This window comes from Hylaeus volcanicus, chromosome 8, assembly GCF_026283585.1.
Source record: "Hylaeus volcanicus isolate JK05 chromosome 8, UHH_iyHylVolc1.0_haploid, whole genome shotgun sequence".
Classification (NCBI taxonomy): domain Eukaryota; kingdom Metazoa; phylum Arthropoda; class Insecta; order Hymenoptera; family Colletidae; genus Hylaeus; species Hylaeus volcanicus.
Window position 1 is genome coordinate 13,275,469 of NC_071983.1, and position 22,092 is coordinate 13,297,560.

The following is a 22,092-nucleotide window of genomic DNA, read 5'->3' on the forward strand; positions in this document are numbered from 1 at the left end:
GAGTGCGCTCAATCAGCTGACTGAGAATATAAATGGCGCGTACATCAGTGAACTTCGCTTGCTTATATCTAGGCAACGAAGGTTCAGATTGCAAAATGATACAGGACTTTTCAATTTCTTTTCATATGAGGAATCATTCCTGAAAAATGAAACTCTACATTTTTATTCCTGTTCAACAACATCAACGAACACATGGTGTACTGCAAAATCCTAGAAACATTTTTATTGTATCGTAAAACTATTTTATTTGGATTATAATTCTTGACAAATTTAGTTATAATCAAGACGAGCGTGTCTTTCTCAAAAAGGTTCGTTTGACAGCTCTCCTCAAGGATATTATTATCACTTTCTTCTTATAATTTTTTAGTCAAAACAGTGCTCTCGTAATCAAATTAGAATATTATATTTTCGTCGCTGTAATTAATGCCATTCTAGGAATAGATGATACTTTTGCTCATAGATAAACGTTAAACAACATGAACAAATAATACGAATATTTTCAATTATTTTTCCACGATTTTGAGTCATATAAAATGGCGCACCTTCAACGCGTTTCATCGCGCAGCGAAGGCTCAATTGAATTTCGCTATACGGAAGCGGGATTGAACGTTTAGGAATGCAGCGCGACCATTCATCCCGTATGATTAACGCGACAGGTATGAATTATGTACCTTGGCCCAGAAATCGGCTGTAAAATTATACTCGCCGGTGAAAGTGATAACAGAGAGGGTTTTCATTCCAGATCCGAGGCAGGCGCGTCTTATTCGACGCTCGAGCGTTCAAACTAGATAACGTGTAGGCGGTCCCGCGTCACAGATCAATGATCGTTTGCGCACATACGACACGTTCGGTAGCCGTACGCGATCGATCCCTTGCAACCAAGGTTCGATGAACTCCTTGCCTCGAAAACCGGACAAACCGTTTGCACGTTCAGTTCGGGGGCTCAGCTTCCTCAATACCGAGTACAACGAACATGCCTTACGTTTCTGGCTCTTCCCGTAACAGTGTTTCCGCCGACCAAGCCCGTCGAATGGCAGGCATAAAATTTAAATGCATACCGATGTGTTCCCCGATTTATATTTTTGATTCGTACTTGAAGTCACACAGAAGTTTAACGGCCTTAGTGGTAGGTTGTCATTGCGTCGATGGGTCGTTTTACACCCTGGGAATTCCTTTTCTTATAATATAATTTTCTATTGTGTAATATTTTGATTTTTCTGAAAATACGTCCTGAACTTCACATATCAGAAGAACGAAGCTACATTTCCTAAATAAGCACATTTTATAAAATATCAATAGCTAACATAGCTGATAAGACCTACGTATAATTTACTTATTTAATAACATTTTGTATACATCTATTATTCTCCTATTTATAATTTTAATATCTTTATTGATATAACTTAATTCATTCATTTAATAATATTCTATGTAAATGATTTGTACCTCCATTATTAATTTTCATCATGAAAATGAATCAAGTAATAATGATTGACTAAGTAAAGTAATTTACTACCCCAATAATAATCTTTAAAATCATTTTAAATCCTACATACTATGTAGATAAAAATTTGATATCACTATTTAAACAATTTTTAGAGCAACCATTTTTCTAAATTATCGTACAATTATGTAATAAGATGCACTTGAAATGATAAATTTAAAAAACATTCGAAGGGACGCGTATAAATATACAGTCGGTGTAATAAGTATTCGTACAGGAACCATTTATTTTAAATTGGTTGCTGTACGAATACTTCTTACGCTGACTGTATATTGAACGGTAATTTGAAATGAAACAAGTTGGCTCGATTTTATTCAGTTGAAGCTCTTATTGCGTCCCTGTGCAGCTTATGTACGGTATATACAATGAATAAATTTTTTTTTCATTCCCGTTGAAGCTCTCCGACGGTCCACGCGTACCAACGCAATGTGTTGTGTACTTCCCCATGTCCCGTAACAATGTTACCGACAAACAGGCTGGAGGAGAAGACATAAATATTAAACCTACCGAATTCAGGACGAAATTTCGCGGTGTGCTTACGAAGACAGTATTTCTCCTTTTTTCTTCGGTGTGGATGGGCTCGTTATCTGAAACAAAGATCAGTGAAGTAGAAGAAGGAATGACGATAAATTCAAGGCAATACTCGTAAAAAGATGTCTGTATACGGTTCTTACCTGTATACTGCAGTCTCATTTCAAATACAGAGGACACTTTCATTTAAGTATCCAACTTCTTCCAACTAATATATTATCTGCTTTGTTCATTAATTTAAGTGCGCCTAAAACTTATTACATGTAAATTCAAATCGTGCAAATCAATAGTGGTAAGGGTTGGCATAATTATACAAGTTTCTCGATAAGTTCCAATTAAAACTTTTGGAAATACCTTCAACCGCAACATTTCTACCTTCAGAGAATTGTCAATACTTCTATTAAAAAAGATTTCAACTTTGATATTGATTCTTTCAGAAATGACTTCAATTGCAGCACTTGTGCTTTTTGAAGTAGGTGCACTTAAAAAATGAATACTTTCAGAAATAAACAGCTGTGACATACCTATTTTTAGAAACAACTTCAACTATAACACATTTGTATCTTTCTGAATGTTTGAATCTATTTATCTAAAAATGTTTCAGAGTAAGGAAAGCATTTTCGAACGGTATAAAAGTAAAAATTAAGGAACGATGCCATGTGCAAACTGTTTACAAAACATTAATGAATTAGTCATATCTATAATAATGTCACATTTTGCATCTAGTGCGCTATCATTTTGTCTCACGCATTTTAGCTTCACTTTACATTTGTTTCCACAACCTTCGCGAAACACGGTTCACGGCAAACGCGATTTTCAGTATGTTTACATAAAATGAAACGTTCGATAAACAAGGTGCACGAAATATATACACATTCGTACGTACGAGTCTAAATATAAACAAAACGTTAGATGGTCTATTTTGTCCCGCATTGTACAGCCTTGCGGGCTGACGTTCGCAAATATGTACTTTTACTACCGTGAAACGTATTAAAGAGTCGATCGAAGAAAAAATTCAGGGAACAATGGACGTTGCCAAAGGCCGAACAGCGAAAATCCTTCCCCGAAGCTCGTGTAGGCAAATGCGTACAAAGTACAATGTCTCGCAATGGCCACACCCGGTCACTTTCTCCGCCAAAGCCAAAGTCATTCTTGTACTGTAAGTTACTACGCTTAATGACGCAAGCTGCCCACGCTCTCGAATCTAATGCAAAGTACGGTGAACCGCTTTCATCCTGGTACGTCGACCAACGATGGAATGTAAATTACAAGCCCGACCGTGCAAGAAAAAAAAACAGTTAATTATGACGTGACTCTTTAACGGCAAAAAGCGGAAGATCGAGTCGTATCACGGCCCTGACCGAATTTCTTACCACCTCGAGATCAATCTCCGAATCATTAAGCTTTCAAACATTCGTAAACAAAGTGACGCAACATTCGAAGCAGCTCATTGGCATGTGATTGGTCATTATCTCGTTTTGAAGACTGATTTGCTGTTTTTATTCTTGAGATGAGGTGAATAAGGTAATTATAGATATTTCTTTTTTGACAATTACCAGAGTGATGATAGAACATTTTAGGTGTTAATTCTGTCTACTTTGTAGTATGAAGATAGATCGTAATATATTAGTTTTTTACTTTTTTATCAAAATAGTTCATTTTAGATTAATTAATTTCTCAGAAAACGAGTCATGAATACGTCGGTTGTCGACATACGAATTTCATGTACGACTTCGATGTTAATTTAACAATTGTAATGGTCGAAATTATAGTCTAAGAGTCAAAATAAATGAATCGTTTGACCGAATTAGAATTGGATGACTACTTATGAATAGGTAACTGTTCAATTCTAACATTTTTTAATTATGTGAAATTCCTTGAGAAACCCTATAATAATTACTTCTTCAATTTAAGAACGTGAAATTTAATTGTTCGAGACTTTCTGTACCGAGGATTATTCCGAAGCGTTGGGAGCCGTGGAGAGCGTGGTGAGCGCGAAATTCCTTCCTCCACCCGAGGAACCCTAAATGATGCGGAGTACCGAACTCTCGGTGTTGCAGTAAGAGAGAAGTCGCTTGCAACCGGTTTCGACAAACTAAAGCTAAATAAAGTCATGTACCGGCGTGAACGAAGGAAATCGTTCTGTCGATAATTGCGCCCTTGAAAAACTTTTGGTCCCTGCTCGTGAAACGATCATTACCCGCTGCGTAATATTTAAAAACAGTAATCATCATTTTCGTGTACACAACTCGCATAATACGAGCGCTCGGGACATATCATTTTGTACGTGATATGTCATTTTATACAGGGTACGCCCTTCGATACAAACATTACTTACACTATGTAAATGTATATTTTAAATATATTTTATATATTACATATACATACTACATACATATAAAATATAAATATCAAATATATGTGTGTGTGTATTTTAGAAATTATCATCAAAACTTCCCTTTATACGACAATATTAAAAATTATATTATCTTTTCTGCTATGATTTTACTTCGAAATAATGTCATTCAAACTTTGTGCAAATAACTTGAAATTAAATTAGATTGTGATATTAAAAAGATTCTGAGGATGAATCGATTCAAGGAGCTCAAGGAGTTATGTAAATTAGTATTATTATGTAAGTTAAATATACCATCATGTACAAGGTAGTAATTGAAGCAAACGAATGTAAGCAATCAAATAAATCCCGAACAGAAAAGAAGAAAAAAAACGCGAGGAAGAATACAATATAAATATACGTTTATCGAAAAGAAAATATAAAAAAACGCGAGAGAGGATACAACATAAATATATGAATACCTATGAACATTTTATTATTATTTAATGTAATAAGAACGGACCTGTATAGGATATACCTGTAGGATACACCTGTAGAATGATTCATGAAAAATTAAATATAACTTGATAAGGTGAAAATAGGTAAAATCACAGAGGTATCCTTGTAAGAAAAATAATTTTAGAAACCTTAGGGATTAAAAATGTATTTGAGATAGATTGTTTCCAACTTCTCACAACCCACTTAACATTTTTTAGGGACAATCAATATCCTCAAGGATTTTCAAAACTCTGAATTTCTGATTTAGAATAATTTCCAAAGTTCAATATACCCTCGAGTATTTGGAGTATTTCCCTGCCAAAGATTCGAATACCCTATCAGCATCCAAACGACAAACGACCAACGATCGGTCACATTGTCCCTCACGGATTTTATTATAGACCCCGCGTGACCATGTGTTCCATACGAAAGAATTAATTATCGTGGAACAAGCGGCCCCGAGATAATTAATAACTATTCTCTCGAGCGATACCTGTGATCGATCAAGAAGCAAACATTCTTTCGCGACTCACCCTTCGTCTATCCTTCGCTTCGTCGGGTTTGATACGTTGATAAGTCGACCCTTCCACGGCGATTCATTTGAATATAAATCCGGCTGTGTACACACGTTGGAAGTCCCACGAACCGAGAAGGTAGAAGAGGACGGCGGCACAGGTAGGAGAAACGAAAAACTCCGTGCAAGAAAGGTGAGAGAAGGACGAAACGAAGAATTCTTTTTTCGTTGCACATTGTAACCGCAAACCGCGGTGGTCAGCCGTGCAGGATATTTTTTATACCTCTTATTTTGGGTTCCTCCCCGTGCTTCATTTTTTTTATTCCGTTTCAACGGTTGCGCGCGAATGGAATTTGCAAACTTATTCGCAGTCTATACGAGATCCACTCCTAATGTTCGAATGCATTCGAAAATTATCGACTACGTTAAACCAGAGGGCTTGATACAGAGCTTTATGAGGAAAGCTTTAGGATTTTGTATTATTAATAACAATAGGTTATAACAACATGGTCGATACTTAAGCGACGTCATCTTTCACCTTTAATTGTAATCATGTATACCTTAATTCAAAATAAGGAGATCGGGTATATTTCATACCATTAGTGTTATATTAAACAACAAAATTCTATAAAGCCTCCTTTGGAAAACACCTTACTTAAATATCTCATCGAGTGACGCGAATTAATTTTATCATAGTCTATATCTTGCAAATTTCATACGATAGTCAATAAGAGATTAGTGATATTACCACAAAGTTTCTTCCTTAAGGACCTTAAGGAAGGCATTATCTAAATTCCTAGTACAGAAACGCTGAAAACGTCGAAACTTCAAATTATTAGGGAGGCCAGAAAGTAATGTCGTTTTTTTTTTACATTAAATTGAAACAAATAAATTTATAACAAGTTCTTATTTTTAATAAATTATATAATCATACTCGCTATCAACAACCTTTGCTATCTAGTGTACAAATTTTTAATACCTGATCGATAAAAATCAATTGGTATACGTTAAACATTCGCAGAAACGATATTACTTTCTGGTTCCCCTAATATTTCGCGATAACTTTTGTTCAATTCTGGTTACAAAAGAAAATAGTATCAACCCTTTCTTAAACTCTTCTATGTAGATTCATCACTGGAATTTATTAATAATCATTCAAGTTTCCACCAATTACTAAATATTTAATAATCGAACTAACACTAAACCTACCAAACCAATCATGTTACCTGTCGCATTTTTAATTTCCTTAAAAAATTATTCAATTATTAACAATCCCTTTGAATTAATTACATTCATAAATTCATTTGGCCCTCCCACCCTTTCATCTGTAATATATTCCAGTATTTTGATTAGACAAGTATTAACCTTTCGTAGTTTTACTGTTAAAATATCCATTAAACAAATGTTGAAATTAGTAAAAAGTTGGAAGAAAAACCTAACCAACTTTTCGCGATCCTCCTCTAGATTGGAAATATTATCGGTGTATTTATGGCGCAAAGGGGTTGATGTAGCGTTCCAAAAAGGGCAACTATTATTTTATTCTGCGCAAGCGAGCGCATTGTTAGAGGCGAACTTTTATTACCTCCACCAAGGACGAAAGCTCACCACGTAATATCAGGGAAAGTCTGTACGGAGTCGTGAAACGTTTACATCCTTGCGCACGTACCGCACGAAAGGAGTACGTGCGTGTGAAACCGCGACGCGCGCGTCTGCGTGCGCTCACGATGGAGTAACGATATTTATTATATGTCGGCTATGAATTATGGGCCGTTAACTTTGCCTTCGTGACGCGGCCCTTCGCTCCGCGACCAGCCAAGCCAACGAATCGCCTGCGCCGCCTTCGCTGAAAAATACACGCCATGTCTGCTTGTGTTCCATCCTTGGCGAAAAGTTCGTGTTTAACTAAGTGGCTTGTTTGCGCGTGCAATTAATTGAATTTCATTTAATGGAAACGTTAGATCGGCGTCAAGTGTCTACTTGGAAATGGAAAAGCTGGTGGTGTTGCAAGAACTTTCTTGGTAGTACAATTTTTAAAATACTTTTTACAATTTTTTGATTTAAGATTTTATTCTATTACATCGAGAAATGTATTCCCTCAATGTAACTACGTTAGACAAGAAAATCTATTTTCCTCATTATCACCTTTTTTTTTCAATTTTAAACCCCAGTTGAGACTATATCCCACTCCCCACTTCCTCGATAATTAAATGACGTCAACGCTGTGTACATAAAAGTCACAATACGAAATTTCGTGATATTTTGATAAACTATTCTTAACATAAAATATGGACCTCCGATTTCAAGAGCACATTTCGTGAAAGGTAGAAATTGAAGCAAACGAATGTAAGCAATATAATGTGTGCCGAAAAGAAAATATAAAAAAACGCGAAGGAGGACACAATATAAATATAATATTAACAAAAAAAAAAACAAAAAAAAAACACGAAAATATATACAATATAAGTATACAAATTCCTATGAATATTTAAATTATTAATACAATAGGGTCATGCATATATAGATATGCAAATAATGAAAAGAAAATATTAAATAATGCGTGAAAGGATACAATATAAATATACAAATACCTATGAAGATTTAATTATTAGTACAATAGAGCCAAGCATATACATACATACCGGAATAATAATCTATTCAAAATTTATAAAATTAAAAATCCTTGTTAACTTTAAACAAAATTATTCAAAAAAGTCCTCGAGTTTATTGAACACAATATTTCCAAAGTTTTCTCAATTATCGAGTTCCCAAAGCTTTCGAACCAGTGAAACGGTTAGAGGTTCTTAAAATTCATGCCTCTTTTTTCGCCTACTTGCGCATCTGTAACTTGATTAGCCAGTCGAAGCTCCACGCGAGCAATGAAATTTTTTAATATACCGTTCGTGGGAAAGACACGCTACAAACGTAACGCTTAAACAGCTTTAACGGTAAACTTACGGGTCTTGACAAAAAGCACCAAGATAAATGCTCATTAGCATTACAGCCAGGAAACGGAATGGTCGTTCAATATCCTTGCCTAGATCAATTTTCAACTTTAAATCCTCGAGAACTATTCTCTCTATGCTTGTTAGACGAGCAAAGCTAACATAACGTATATATTACACCCACATTGAATTCTCCAAATCATTGTCATAAGTCAAGCTTTACGAAACCTTTCAAAGGTGGAAAAAGAAGGCCCCACTAAATTTTTTAAACGAAAAGTGATATTGATTCTTTGTCATTTGAATAGCTCCTTGATCGCCTTCGGTTAATACTTTGATCGAGTGTAAGAAATTTTGTTTCCTTTTAAAAACTAGAATAACAACAAATTCTTTAACTGGAGTGAGGTTAATTATCCCTTACCACCCTCTCGTTGCACTACTGTATCCAAAGTTTCGTAGCCTAATTTATTAGAAAAATGTAACGAACTTTAGAAAAGATCTAATGACTCCGAAATCACTGTAATTGTGTTCATGGCCAAGTAATTTTCATTTCGAGAAACTTTCGTGGATAATTATTTCGGAAACACGGCAGAAGCGTCGAATAAAACTCTGGATTCTCGCAGAATGCTCCCTCGTAATAGGAAAACCTAGTGCCGGTTCGGCGACATTCCAAAAGAAGTATATGACGTAACGCAATTAACTCAGCGGCAAAACGATAAATACAAACAAGTTTCCTGAACAACGTTTAAAGAACAGGATCAACGATAGCATTAGTCGTCGCCATGGGAAGCTTGCGAATGAACGCAGTAAAATAGTTGTAAAGACAATTTTTTATTACACACAGGTGTTTGAACTCGCCGAAATCAAGATCACGATTTGCGAATGAATAACACGAAACCTTTATGGTTTTCCTGTTTTAATATACAGCGAGTCCTCAGTAACGTGACTAATACTTGGGGCCCATAGACCCCAAATCTTTCCCCTAAGTCTTGTGCCGTATTAGGGCACGATGATGTTTTCGACAAAAAATAATCAAGAAATTACGAAGCAATATTTATTAAACTAAACTTTTGCATAAAATATTTCTGATTAAACTATTACGGGACTTCTCCATGTTCACTATTTATTACGTGTTTTATTTTTACGAGGGAAAAATGGGTGTAGTTAAAAGAACAATCAGGAATTGACTGAAATTTGAAGAAGGCGTAAAGCTTAAGACAAATTTTTAAAATGATACCTTTGCTAAAATAGCGAAGTTCTGGTGATTTATTTTATAGTTGTACACGCAAAGTGATCCAAAGAATCGACTTATATCATAAAAACATACATTGCTATTAAAATGAATTATCCTGATAATGTAACTCTCTTCGAACTATTCACGTTTCTCCATTAACTCGTTTTTCTAAATACAATCAGGGAAAAGATATGACTCTGCGTGGACCACCCTTTATAGTACCGTTTGCGCGAAAGGAAAAAAAAACGCGAAGGAGGATACAATATAAATATACAATTAACGAAAAAAGAAATGAAAAAAAAAAAATGCGAGAAAAGATAAAATATAAGGAAATATAAAATATATCGATCCTCTAGCACAAATGGGACACGCTTTGACTCATTGTCATTACCTCATAACAGTATCCTTAGATGCATCGTTAACTTCGATAAATTTTATCATCAATTTTAAAATCTTCCTATTTTTTAAAATCCGTTAAATAAACCTCCCAAATAAATTGCTACATGGTACATTTGATTCGTTATTGATTATTTCAATAAAATTTTGCCCATCTTCGAGTAGAAGTCGTGTTGTGGGTCGAGAATGTGACCTCGAACACTAAATTGAGATGTTGAAATCTACTATACATATATAACTGGTCGGTACGATTAAAAAAAAAAAAATCTGGAAAAATACTTGTTCAATGTAAGTTTAGCAACAATGTGGAATTCCTTCCAGGTTCCCACTCGGGGACTTCCCAATATCCAGTAGTCACTGAGAAATAATTTCTATCTTAACTTTTGGAATCTTTTAGGATTGAGACACATCTGCTTGTCATTGACGTTAGGAGAGGTGAAATTTCATATTCTAAACAATAAACTCTAATTTCTTCCGCCAAGATGATTATCTCTACGTCCGCTAATCAAACGCACGAACTGAAAACATTTCGACACAATAATAGTAAAGTTCACGACCATGTCAGTGACTGACGTAATAATGATAATGTAATTTTTCTTCGTCATCCAGGTTTAAATTTTGACAACAGTGTTTCTTAAACTCCTGTGTCCCCTGGTCCACCTCAATAAAAGAAAATATCTGATGAACCTTCTTTCCTAGAGTAGAATTAAATACTTAATTTTTTTTTTAAATCGATTCTTTGAAAATTTCTATATATATATATTAACTGATTATTATTTAATTAATTAACATTATACTTTTGAATTTGAACTCTGCGTGTTTTTCTTTACACAAGAAGAGAACAGCAATAAATATGAAAAAGATTGCAAGGACTTCCATTTGGAATGCTAACGATTCTATCATTTTATTTTACGAATATGCTAATAAAGTTTGATTAAACCAGAAAGAAAGAAATAATTTTCATCTGAAAGGGAGTATTGAAATCTCAAATAACGAAGCGCAAGCATTGCGGTTGACTGGTGACAAAGCTAATAAAACCATCGTATCGTCTTTTGCGGTTATGGAAGAAGACTAAAAATAGTAGTCAGATGTTAACATAATGCGCATGTATCGTAATAATAGCGTAGAATAAAATAGTAAGTCAATGTAAATATAATTATAATATAAATGTTCTAAAAATACAAAAAGAAATACATACAATAAATAACAATAAATGCTCAAACTCAAATACTAAAACCATATTTCGGATACATAAGCCAAATTTTTCCAAGCTTTATTTTTTTTATAAAATAGAGGAACAAAAGCTTTGAAAAATGTTTGTCTAAGCTTTTCGATACTGGTTCACGAAGTAATCCCAGTGGTCGAGACGTCAATGATCTCGTGCATTCGCTATGATCTCTGACGTCAATCGGCCGTTATGAATTATTTCTAAATGTCGATTAAAATTACCGATAGTACCGAAAAGATTATACCAAGTAAAGGTGAGGACAAAATAGGAATACGGGATTTCTATCAGCGTCGAATACTCGATTAATATAAGGCTGTTCATTTGAAAACTTTCCCGCCGATAACTCGAAAAGTACGGAAGATATTAAAAAAGTGTAAAACACATTTTCAAGGATTTCGAGGAGGACAGTGTCAGTTTTTTATTTGGGTGGCGTATGGAGGGTCACTTGGAGGTCAACTTTATTTTTTTTTTTAACGGGATGAGGTATTTTCATTACTGTATTTCTTATAGCTGACTAGCTGTGGTCCGCGGTTTCACCCGCGTGGAATACTAACGCTGCAACCCCTTTTTATTCCCTTAGGGGTTGAATTTCGAAATATCCTTTCTTATTTCTTGTATACATCATAAAGGAAACCTCTGTGCAAAATGTCAGCTTTCTAGGTTCAAGGGTGGGTTGCCTGGACGTTGATTGTAATTAGTCAGGGCTTCATTCTTATAATATAGAAGATAGATGAAAAGACGAACTTAAACATGTATAATATATTGATCTTAAGGTGACCTTGTGAAGAGTTATTCAGAATTTGAGTCGAACATGAAAAACACGAGCCAGACACGTCGTATGAAAAGGCGCAAGGAATTTTACATACTCATTATGCCATTCACGATCCTACAGTCAATCGTAGGTCAAAGGGTTCGTTTTTTTTATCATTTTATATTCCATTTAAAAAAAAAAACAAAGTTGACATCTAACTGACCTTCCAAACAAAATAAAAAAAAAACTGATACTGTCGCTCTTTTTCTCCTTCGAAATCCTTAAAAATGTGTTTTACACTTTTTTTTTATATCTTCCGTACATTTCGAGTTATTTGGCTGAAAAGTTTTCAAATCAACGCCCTATACGAACACGAATCAGGAGGCAAGGAAGAACTTAGAATAAGTTCCATAGAATGCGACAAAATAATATTTTGCTTAATATTAGCGAGTTAAGTCGAATCTTGTTATATGTATACTTATAACTCAGTGTTAATAGAAAATAATCATATGTCTGATTGTAATTTATAACCTTAAACACCTTACTGCACTTCCTACAGTCATAAACTTCTTAACTACATTTGCAAGTTTTATAAATATTTATGCATACCGTTCGATAAATGGTAAAAAAACCATACGAATGTCTTTCAGTATTTAACGTGCTTGTAAAGATTAAAATAATATTGCGTGATAATGATATCGATATAAAAATAATAATTACAATGATAATTATTATCGTTGACAAGTTTACATAAAAATATACATTACAATTTGTTGTATTCGATCGGTGAAATATCAAGTTCAGTCCTACTAAAAAGAAACTCGTAGACAAAATAACAATTGGTAGAAATAATTGTAGTCTTATTTAAGGAGATTCTATTTGTCCAGTTCTGTACATTTATGAAACCTGAGAAAACCATATTACTGAAATTTCATAGTAGTTGTGGTGAAATACAATATTGTACAATGTAAAACGTTAAAAACAGCTTGCAATTGATGCAGGAAAATCTCAGGCACCTGTATTAACGTAATTATGTTTTCACAAAACAATTCTTATGAATATCGTGTAAATATCTAAGTAAACGTTGATTATTAATCAGTTAAATAAAAATACACGTTCGTCTGGAATCTCAAAGTTGGTAGCTTTATACCACAGTTTACAAAGATTTCATTTCTGTAAAATATAGATACCATCTTTTTTAGTTGACTATAGCGTTCTAAATGCAAGAAATGCAAAGATATTTGTATTGGCAATAAGCAAAGAGTTTGCTTAATTTCAAGAGTTTGCTAAATTAATGTACCGCTTCCTCGTTTCCGTCATGATTGAGCGATATTAAAATCCTGCATATTTTTACACGAAACAAATCGTACATGTTTCAAGAGTTTAACAGTAGCATATAAATGCTTAACTTATCTGTACGAATCTAGATAATATTTTATCAGAATAGACAAGAATTAACCATTGATTGACACGGTAGTTATTCGAAATGAAGAAAATCTATTTATTGCCAAATGTTCCTGTTCTAAAGCATCACAAAATCCCGACCTGTATTAGATTTTTCACTTTCTGAACTTTCACTACCTTCTTCGCGGTCTGCAGACTCGGACAAAGGAAGCTTTTTATCGTCAGTAGATGAAATTTCTTCATTTTGAGTATATTCTGTATGTAATTCTTTTGTACTAAGTTTGTCTTCTCTGCAAAAACAAAGGCAACAAATATATATAGAGATTATAATAAAATCATATTAGAAAAAGTATGGAAAACTTGTTACTGTGATTTTTGACGTACGAATTAGTCGATGTTGCCTCGTCAGAATCGAAATCTTTTTCCTTCTTTCTTTTCTTTTTATTAAGTTTTTTATCAGAGTCTGATGTAGAACCATAGTAATCGTACTGAAAATAAATGTATGTACAATTTGTTCCACATAAACAGTGAGCAATTAAAAATTGATATAAACCTGATAAAGGGGCCAAAACGAAGCGAAGAATCCAACATCTGCTGTCAAATTAGGGAAAAGCCAGAGGTGACATCTGCCGAGTGTTGGAACCCAAAGAAGACAGAACACAATTAATCTAATAATTGCTAATGCCAAAATGAATATGAGTAAACCAGCAGCTGCAACACTTATATAATATACACCAAGACGGATTGTTGATGGCCATAATGGAAAGAGACAGAGACCAATTGCACCTAATACTACAAGTGTTCCAAAGAACCAGTAGTAGACTTGGATTGGCTCATATATCCAAACATAAGCATCGTTACAGTCAACAAAATACTGTTCCATGTGCATTTCCAAACGTACCTGAATTAACCAAGACTCACTTAAATCATATTCTACTCCATTTTCTACATAACACTTATATTATTTTATAAACACTCAAAGAAAATTTGTAATTATTTAACCTATTAAACTCACTTTTGGTTTTTTCTTTTTCTCCTCACTTTTGTCTTCTGTATCTTTTCCACCTGTTGCATCTTTACTTTCTTTGGACGACTCATCCTTCTCTTTTTCATTAGGTTTCTTTTCTTTTTTAACCTCTTTAACTTTTTTCTTTATTCCACGTATCTTACACAACTCTTCTTCAGAAATCACTACTTTTTTTGCTCTATGAAAGAATTTATGTTGTAACATCAAATCAAGGAATTCTGTGACCTGTTCGCGTGTTTCAAACTTAGATTTGCTCCATGGCGAGTTCTCCAACAGAGCATCCACGGCACGAGTGCCAGTGAAGTACTCGACATTGTGGCTCCTGTAAAATTTTGTTTTCTTCGATGGTACATTGTTACGAATCCATCTAGCCACTACATATTCGTCTTTAGATGGGTTGTCTTGAATAACTTCATTGTCTATATTTGACACTTCCTGTTGTGGGAAACAAAGCTTTTATTTTTGACGTTTTTATGACGTTTTACATACTATTTCCACTTATTTAACTTATGACCGCGATATTGGCTGTCAATTAACTCCATATTTTGCATTGTAATACAAATGTTTATGTAAAATTTGCCGCGTTGAAAGAACTCAGAATAGTAGAAATTTCGACGATGCAGATGGTGACTTGAAGTGTACACGAAATATAATTGCAACTAATACGGGACTTTATGCAGGAAATACTTCGACACAGCTGTTAAATTTTTATAAATAAGAAAGTAAACAATTTACAATGATAAAATCAGTTGTATAATTAAGATCAATGCAAGAATTTTAAATAGATAGTATAAGTGATGTGTTTGCTACGTCATTCGATGGACTCCGTTGAAATAGTTATTAACAGTGACACGTGTCTTAAAGAAATAAAATAAAATTAACCTAACACAAAAGCGAGCGTTATACTTCCGGTTACCAAATAAACAAAACAACACACATATACGATTTAATAATTTCGTAATAATTGCAGCCATATGCGATGCTTACATCTTTGCGCTTCCTGCTTTTCCTGCGTTCCGCCATGTTGTAAATTCCGTTTTGCGCTTGCGCACTCAACCTTATCTACTAATTAACACAGTGTTCCTCAAATTTCACCTACTTGGGGACCTCCTCAATGAAAGAAAATTTTTCGCGAATACTTCTCCACGGTAGAGTTAAAAGAATAAATATGAATAGAATGATAAATCTACTTGCAACTTAAGAGACGGCTCGAAGAAGAACTATATATCAAAACACTATATATCAAAAATTAAGAAAGAAAAAAAGACTAATTAATAATAGAGATAGAGTCACCTAGATTATATCGTACTACTCACATATATTTCCTTAAATTCTTATTCCATTAATAAAAAGTAAAATTGTTAAAGAAAAGATGTATTTATATTTTAAAAATTCTTATCTAATTTAAATGGTTTCTTAACTCAAACTTTTTATATGTTGTTTACTAAAACAATACACGAAAGTAAAAATGAAGAATAAAGTAGTCGAGTTACGTTGGTTGCCCTGAAATTTATTTAAAACCATACGATAATACTCCTAAGATAATGAATTTTATTTTAATATTTTATTACACGATACATGTAATTTTTTCTGAGAGCTTGATGGCCTTTAAAGGTCACGGACTATAGTTTGAGAATCACTGCATTAGCAGAAGCAACAAACGTATGTAGCATGTGCTTCTGAGTAACTTGTCAGTACCTGTATACATATACATACTGCCGGCTTTCAGTCACAAACGAGGTATAGAATAGATTTGTGGGAAGTCATTTGACGGGAGCTGGTGCTCAGACCAAATTTTATTCAAAGAAGACTACCATTGAACTGAACTGCCATCTAGCAAGTATCTTGGACGTTTTACCGACGATGAAACAATTTACCGACCGAAACTTTTAAAATTCTTCGACCAGTTCATCGCTAAATGGCGCACCATGTATTGTTCTATGTGAAAGCGCGCGCAAATTTGTATTTGCATTTGTTTAAATATTACTTACAATCACGGTTCGGAACAAGTATTCATTCAAGCTTGATTTATTCTATTATTAAATTATTTAGTTTTCAATTTTATCAGTCGACACAAATAATTCGCTTCTTCCTAGCAGCCAAGCAGCCAAAGTGGCTGCCACTATGATTCTCCGCAGCCTGAGATGGTTGCGCTGGATTTTTAATTAGGGATTCGTATTACTTGGTGCACGCGATTTGTTCTTTTTATACTTAATAGATTAGTGTTTCGAATAATGATGCACCTCGCGATTGCTTTTGATTAGTTGTTTTTCGCGTTTTCTTTCAGGGTAGTGTTGCTAATAACTATGAATCGCGTTTGTTATTAGTGTTGCGTCTGATACATCGCGTCCGTTTTGAAGTAACTTCATAGTTTTAGTCAGGGTAAGAACAGAAAAAGAGGACTCTAAGGATTTTTTTCATAATATTTGGAGAATAGAGAATAATATACGTTTGTTCTGTTGCAGGTGACTGAGGCGAATTATGGATGGACTGTTTGACAATGAAAGTACTGCTATAAAGTATACACATATGCTTAGTATGTTTCAGAAATCATCGTGGGGTGAATAAAGAAATTACACGTATACGTATCTTTCGATGTTCTCTTGTTCGTTCCTGATTTATTTTATTGTGAGTGCACAAGTAATCTAATAAATCTAATATATATATTCTAATTTTGTATCAGTACGACTAATGTACAATAAGAAAATATATTTATTTGTGTTAATTGTAGAGCAGTAATGAACAAAATTCCTGAATTAATGTTTCAAAATCGATGCTTACGGTTTAATGGTTTCAACTTCGAAGCATCCGGTTGAACGTTTTTGACTACGACGCTTCGGGGAGGGAAAGGGGGGACAGCTCTTGTCGGAAAGAAAACTTGATTTTAGTAATGGTATTTCTTCCCTTATCTGCTTGTTAATAATTTGTTATTTTGTTAATTATTCAGTAATCTTTCGTATGAGTCAGGCAATTTTAGGCATTGGTTTAATTTGCTAAAATTGGTGGTTAAAGTTGGTCTAAATGTGGAAATATAAGGTCACGAATGTCAAAAAAATTTCGTCTATGTAAAACTACTCTTTAGGTACAGTAATTGCATCAGGGGCTTCTTTTTCTATATATAAACATTCAGGATATGACAAATTTTAGTAACCTCTTTCAACAAGCAAAACATTTTAATGTATTCATTCAAAATATAAAGAAATACAGAATCTCTAGTTGGTTAACATACTTAGTATTCTCATACAATGAATTAAAAATATACTATTCAATTCATCATCAAAAGTAATAGAAAGATTTATGGTTTTATTTCCAGTTTTCAAGGAGTTTATGAAATATATATGATTTATATTATTATTTTAATCCTTTTCTGTCTATATTTAAAATGACATTTAAATAACATTAAAATATAGTTGAAACTCAGAAATCCTTTAGTTTTAATATTCTATAAAACTTTTATATAAACCTACAAATGAATAAAAAAAAAATGTGCTTAATACTTCTCATGAAAGAATATACATGGATATATGTGAATATATTCATACATACTTTTTGATATGACGGAGGCACATTTACCAGATGATATTATTAATATAGTGGCTATACTAACATAGTTAGTTTAGAAGTGGGAATCTTTCTAGTCATAAATGTAGTTTCAATATTTTCTCTTAATCAGTTTTCTTTCTTCTTCATATACATTCAACTAATTATATTTAACAATTATTTTAATTTACACGTATAAAGTATTCTTGAATTATGTGATCACTCTTTACCCCAATATCCTACTAATAAAAAAGTTATATATGTATGATAATTAGTGATAAGAATGATAAGATTTGTTCTTTATATCGGACACAGTGACGTTTGCCTTCCTAGTTTGAATGCTTCCTCTATCAAGAAACTTTGAAATGCTATGAAATAAAGAAACTATTTGCAGTTCTATGTTTAGGTGACAGTTTTTCATTGGAATCATTAGTAAAATATACTGGTGAAGTTTGATCAATTTTGAGAATACCTTAGTATGTATCTTATGTAGTACATTACACTATATTACATTATATATAAGTTACATTGTAGATACTAGGAACATAAAGTTCACGTCATTTAAAAATTCAACAAGATATTACAATTTGATTGGCACTATTTATTATGTAATTTGTTCAGTTGGAGATTTTGTGGAACTTATATCAATAGTATGTAGAAATGCTATTGGATCAAAATGAAGTTGACCTAAGTTATAGTATTTTTCTTCATTTTGGTACCATTTTCTAACATCGAAGTCTTTAAAAAATATTGCAACTTCCCGTTCTACTGATTCTGTTGAATCTAGAAACATAATGTTGGATTAGACATAGAAACAATTCTACAGAAATTTATATAAAAGTTACCATACCAGATCCATGTGTTGCATTTCTTGTATCCGATAAACCAAACATTCCTCGAATTGTGTCTGGTGCAATATATTGTGCTTGATAAACTTTTGTGGGACCCATTAGTTTTCTCCACTTGACAATAGCATCATAATCAGCTAAGATGTGAATGTCAGATGGGCCACTGCACATAAACGTCAAGAGACGATTAAAAAAAAATTTTTCCTTGTGTTCAGCATAAAATAATTCTGCTTCTTTTTGTGTAATTATTGTTCTGCGTGATCTGACAATTTTGAAATTATTGTCGATTATTAAATCTCGAATTTTCTGAAAATTTAAACAATACTTAAGTTGTAATATCCTGATTTTATATCAAACTGACCCTTGTTTCAATACAGCTTTCTTACTACTTAAAAATTACGTCTAGAGACAGGTTATGGTCAAAAGTTGGGTTAAGTTTCCTTACTTGAAGAACAAAGGGAGATTTAACAACATGAGGCTTGATTATTGCCAACGTTAGTTGAAGATGCTTTTTCAATTGCATATTATCATTCCTTAACTACACTTTTTATTGAACTCGAAAAATGTCATTATGCAACGAGAATGATTTCAAAGTCTTCGCTAAGAACCATCATATATTTTTGTAATATAACTGTTCAAACAAGATATATAATAATAATTAATTAAATTTGTGTATTGAATCTCGTCTATTTATGACTCGTTACTAAAATCGTTACGAAAGATCGTTATTTACGCGTCAAACTTTTAAAATTAATTTGAAGATTCATTAGGTATTTTCTACAATAAATTATGTAATTTATGTAATCTATAAGATACATTACTATTTATATAAAACTTGTTTAAAATATTTTGAATTACATTGAAACCTATAAGGTTATTTCAAATTATATTGAACAGTACTTATTTTAATAAATCGAAACAATATAATTTTCAAATAGATGTCAATATTATACATTTGTAATGATTAAAAATGCTTTTGTTTCACTTCATATAGAGTGTTTCAAAATTGTATAATGGACAGCAATGTGTAAATTTATCATACTAAGAGAAAGCAGAAAGTCATACCATTTTGCAAATTGAAGCTATGTTTTGATAATATAATAATATAATCAATTGATCCTCGTGGCCTGTTAAATTTAGTACTTCAAATTTTATACGTTTCTGGGTAGAGTGGCAAGCAATTTTATTTGTTATTCGATATTTTTCTACATTTTATAAATTTTGTATATACTCGTACTGTTACCCATCTTCTCATACTATTCAGACTGTTGCTAAATGTTGGCCTGATATTGTATTTTTCATTTTACAAGTTAAAGCGGATAAGCTGTATACCTTCACATAAATAATTGAATTATAAATAAAACGTTTCAATAAAAAAAAAAAAAAAAAAAATACTTTCAAAGAACGGTACAAAGAACAAGATAACAATGCTGATAAGTCTTTTTTGTTTTATTATTCGGTAATATAAGATACATTGTTCGACAAACGATAATACAGACATACAATACCCAGCAATTCGTTTTTTGTGTATTTACAGTGATGTCGAATGTACTCCCACATCATTCACTTTCTTAGCTATTTACAAAGTATTAATTGATGTTTATGTTTATTACATTATACCAACTGGAACCATAGGTCCATGGAATTCGACTGACTTCCTTTTTTCTCTCGTCCTTTCTATCTTTCTTTCTTTTTCATACACTCTACCTGACTTGTCATTCTGTTTCACACTCACGCATGCACGCAAACATTGTCATTACAAAAATTGGGCGTTGATACAAGCAATTGAATGAAAAAATGCTGGAAACGTTTCAGCAAGTTTCTCATGCGCGATTATTTCCGAGAAAAAGTGGAAAGTATGAGAGATACGTGCATAGGCAACCCATGGGTAGAGTAATCTTTAGAACCGAACAAAATTGCAAAACTTTGGAGTATGATAAATTTCTTAAGCATGGCCGGTTTGCCACAGTCGCATGGGAAACTTTGCTTTGACAAACGATGGGCACAAAGTTTCAAGGAAATACTTATTATCGTGTTTTTTTACTATCCGTCTTTGCAATTCTTAAAGCGGCTCGATTTGTACAATTATGTGGAGTGATTTACAAATTGGAGTTAGGAGATCAGGGACTGCGAACATTATTGTTCTCGTTATCGCTAATCTAATCTTCCAAGGATCGGCTCATTCCTCGATTGAACCATTTTGTACTTTAAGACAAAGTAACAAAATTTAATTATGAATTGCGGTACTGCCACTGCTGTTTTCAAGTGACAACATTGGGAACGTTAGCTTTATCGACAGAGGGATAGATGGCGACTTGGCGTGTTTCATTTTCATCTGAGGCACACCGAGACCTGCATTTTCGACGCTCGATAATTGAAATTTTAAAAACGGCGTTCCACTGGTATAAATGTATTTACCATTCACCGTTAATGCAGAATAAATACTTGTATTCTTTATATCTTTATGACGATAGTTATCGACGGAATGGTTGTGTTCATTGATTAAAATGAATCTAAATACGATCTCAGTTGGACTGTATTTAATTATACTTTATATATTTAATTATATATTAATATTTAATTATACTATTATTATATCATAATAATTAAAAATAGTTTTAACGAGGTCGTGTTTGGATTCATTTTCGTCGCAAAAATCTCACCAGTCCATTGATAACATTCTCATGGAAATATAACAAATGAGTAAATTTATCATTTTTATAACTGTTTGCCGGGGAATTTTACTGTCGCTCGAATCCAGTGTGAGAATTGCCACTTAAAATCGGGAATTACTACAGTTTCTATAGTAGAGTGTCTCTTACACATAACGATCATCCTGTATGATAATTTCTAAAATATATTTATATACAATTTAATATTGTAGTTTTGTCTTCTCTCACGTACTGGTTGATGCGTAAACAATTTAGTATCACGTAGTCAGTTCTAAAAAGTTGTCACGAAAGAATTTTTGAAAAAGCTTAGAATTCGTTAAGAATCGAGTAAAAAGTTATACCAAATTAAGATAGAATAAACAAAGTCTTAAATTAAGCGGCTTTCACCTTACATTCATCGTAGAATGTAATTTCTTAATTATAATTTTAGTGTTATTAAAAGGACTAAAAGATTTATTGATGTCGTTGACTTTCCTTCGAAACATTGATATTTTGATTCATTAATAAGCTTCTACGGATTCGTAACGATAACTGTCCCTAGGTTTTACGAATTTGTACAAAAAGAAAACTAATTTCGTTTCAGCTACGACTACGTAATTCGATACAATTCGGGCAATCAACGTAACGTTAATGTCAATTATCACTGATTATACATATACGTACACGCATAC

General features: G+C 33.0%; 2 protein-coding genes across 2 annotated transcripts; both read right to left on the minus strand.

The window, feature by feature from the left end:
• Nucleotides 1-11,092: 11,092 nt before the first annotated feature.
• Nucleotides 11,093-15,436, minus strand: LOC128881318 (translocation protein SEC62). The gene is made up of 5 exons (XM_054132260.1): nt 15,349-15,436; nt 14,350-14,796; nt 13,888-14,235; nt 13,719-13,822; nt 11,093-13,624 (listed from the first exon to the last, which is right to left on the minus strand). Exons 1-5 carry the CDS (start codon nt 15,382-15,384, stop codon nt 13,453-13,455), a joined length of 1,107 nt encoding a protein of 368 aa, XP_053988235.1. The 5' UTR covers nt 15,385-15,436; the 3' UTR covers nt 11,093-13,452.
• Nucleotides 15,437-18,006: 2,570 nt separating this feature from the next.
• LOC128881319 (nucleoside diphosphate kinase 6-like) lies at nt 18,007-19,518 on the minus strand. The gene is made up of 3 exons (XM_054132261.1): nt 19,195-19,518; nt 18,752-19,055; nt 18,007-18,684 (listed from the first exon to the last, which is right to left on the minus strand). Exons 1-3 carry the CDS (start codon nt 19,270-19,272, stop codon nt 18,506-18,508), a joined length of 561 nt encoding a protein of 186 aa, XP_053988236.1. The 5' UTR covers nt 19,273-19,518; the 3' UTR covers nt 18,007-18,505.
• Between the last annotated feature and the right edge of the window lie 2,574 nt (nt 19,519-22,092).

Excerpts from the sequence above, each read along its gene's own strand:
- LOC128881319 (XM_054132261.1), bottom strand. The coding sequence starts at position 19,272 with ATGCAATTGAAAAAGCATCTTCAACTAACGTTGGCAATAATCAAGCCT. Across the intron at positions 19,056-19,194 it reads AATCTCCCTTTGTTCTTCAA|AAAATTCGAGATTTAATAAT; the intron begins GTAAGGAAACTT and ends TTAAATTTTCAG. Across the intron at positions 18,685-18,751 it reads AAATGCAACACATGGATCTG|ATTCAACAGAATCAGTAGAA; the intron begins GTATGGTAACTT and ends TTATGTTTCTAG.
- LOC128881318 (XM_054132260.1), bottom strand. The coding sequence starts at position 15,384 with ATGGCGGAACGCAGGAAAAGCAGGAAGCGCAAAGAT. Across the intron at positions 14,797-15,348 it reads AAAGCAGGAAGCGCAAAGAT|GAAGTGTCAAATATAGACAA; the intron begins GTAAGCATCGCA and ends TTCCCACAACAG. Across the intron at positions 14,236-14,349 it reads AGAAAAAGAAAAAACCAAAA|GTACGTTTGGAAATGCACAT; the intron begins GTGAGTTTAATA and ends TGGTTAATTCAG.